Genomic DNA, 2,014 nt, shown 5'->3' on the forward strand with positions numbered 1-2,014 from the left:
CAACTAAATAAAACTAAACTATAATGAAAAATCCAAAACTATTATAACCTTGACGTGAAATAAAGTAAATAATAAAATTAATAATAAAAGGTCCAAATCTGATTTAGAGATAAGCCCTAAATAATAACCAGCCACAAGCAAATCAAACCAAAAAGAAATTCTGTTTGCTCTTCAAATTTTTGACCGTAAAGCTTAATTTGCACCATTTTCATGTCTCAAAAAGCAATAAATATCTTCGTTTTCACACAGGAATAAATGTATTTAATAAACTTAACAAAAAAAAATCCCCGACTTTTTAAAAATGCCCAGAAATGAATTAATGTATCAATTTCTGGGCATCCTTGAGTGAAAAATGGCACCGTCTGCCTTATATGAGCTGCCTAAACCTTTAACTTTTCACAAACGGTCGAAATGAAAGCTTTATTTTACTACATTTATTACTACATTAAGTAATGATGCACGAAGATTAAATAAAATGAGGTAAAATGATAAGAGGGGGCTGTGAAGAAAGAAAGATAAAAGGCCAAAGAGACAGAAAGAAAGCACTGTGGGATCGCAGGGAAGTGGGAGAGGAGTGCAAAAAAAAAAAAAAGTCCAGCTCAGTGCAGAGAAGAACAAAAATAAAATTAAATAAAATAAATGCAGGAGGAAGAGAGGGATTGTGGGTAAAGACCTGCTTCTTGGGAAAGGGACTGTCTCCTTCCAAGCTATCAACAAAGGCACTCTGTGGGGACACAAGGAAGAGGGGCAATGAGAAACCAGATGGCAGTTAAGAGCTCGAAGGGAAAAAAATAAATAAATAAATCAAACTTCAAAATAAAAATCACATAAAGCAGATGCTGGGATTCCCAAAGCAGCGTGAGCACCAAGATCATCTGTTGTCCCTGACTTACAAACAGAGAACGGATGATGTTGGCGTTAAAAACACTTTTAGAAGAAGCAGACAGAGCAATGAGTTAGAGTGAGTTACACCAGGAATTAGTCGGGGTCGCTGTATTAAACACACCTTACATTGTTCAATGGAAAACGCAGGTAAATTATCATGAATTAGATTGTATCTTTAATAGAATATCTGAAATGGGTATTAAATCAAATGTCTGTCAATATAAGCGTTAAATTACACGTGTCAAACTCAAGGCCCACGGGCCAAGCCTGGTCCTCGTTAACGTTTTAAGTGGCCCCAAAGGTTTTACTTTAAATGTGAAATATGTTTTGGTATTTAGTGCATTCTTCTCACGGCCAGCTTTCAAGCCGAAAAAGTAATAAATTTCAGTTATCTTTTCCTGTATTCTCCTCTAATTTTAAAGTAAAATAATTAAATTTGTTAGTGTAAGACATAAGAAATGAAGACGTCGCTTTCTAAACGTAGTCGTTTTTCTTTATGCATGTTCTAAATAGGGCTGGGTATCGATTCAGATTCCCCAAATCGATTCGATTTAATTCACGATTTAGTTTGATTGATTTTTAAATTAGTTAAGGACATCATGCAGCAACACATTAGCTTTGATATAGAAGACATTCTCAAAGGAACTAACTCCAACTTGGTGCATTGGTAAAATTATAAACATTAAGGGTATGTGTTGCACGCTTGTGCTGCCTCAGTTTAGCTAAAAGTTTAGTTTAAAACAAAGGCAAGGAGGAAAACATTCCCTGTGCATTTATTTTTAACTAAACTTGAAACTAAACCGCGGCAGCACAAGCATGCAACACATAGAAATTAAAAGACTTGTTGGACAAAATTATAAAAATAATTCAATTTAAGCATTCAAGAGACACAAATGCATGTACAAGTAAAAACAAATTATAAAAATAATTCAATTTAAGCATTCAAGAGACACAAATGCATGTACAAGTAAAAACAAATTATAAAAATAATTCAATTTAAGCATTCAAGAGACACAAATGCATGTACAAGTAAAAACAAATTATAAAAATAATTCAATTTAAGCATTCAAGAGACACAAATGCATGTACAAGTAAAAACAAATTATAAAAATAATTCAATTTAAGCATT

The 2,014-nt window shown here is 33.0% G+C and overlaps 1 protein-coding gene across 2 annotated transcripts in view; it reads right to left on the reverse strand.

Moving 5' to 3' along the window:
- The window catches only part of strip2 (striatin interacting protein 2), a 31,128-nt gene that overhangs the window by 14,378 nt on the left and 14,736 nt on the right, over positions 1 to 2,014 (reverse strand). Inside the window, exon 10 of one of the 2 annotated variants that reach the window (XM_014019839.1) lies at positions 674 to 724. The exons of the other annotated variant lie outside the window; for it this stretch is intronic. Within the exon in view, the coding sequence (XP_013875293.1) occupies positions 674 to 724 (51 nt within the window). The remainder of the gene's footprint in view (positions 1 to 673; positions 725 to 2,014) is intronic. 2 annotated transcript variants of the gene reach the window in all.

This window comes from Austrofundulus limnaeus, unplaced genomic scaffold (genome assembly GCF_001266775.1).
Source record: "Austrofundulus limnaeus strain Quisiro unplaced genomic scaffold, Austrofundulus_limnaeus-1.0 Scaffold234, whole genome shotgun sequence".
Classification (NCBI taxonomy): domain Eukaryota; kingdom Metazoa; phylum Chordata; class Actinopteri; order Cyprinodontiformes; family Rivulidae; genus Austrofundulus; species Austrofundulus limnaeus.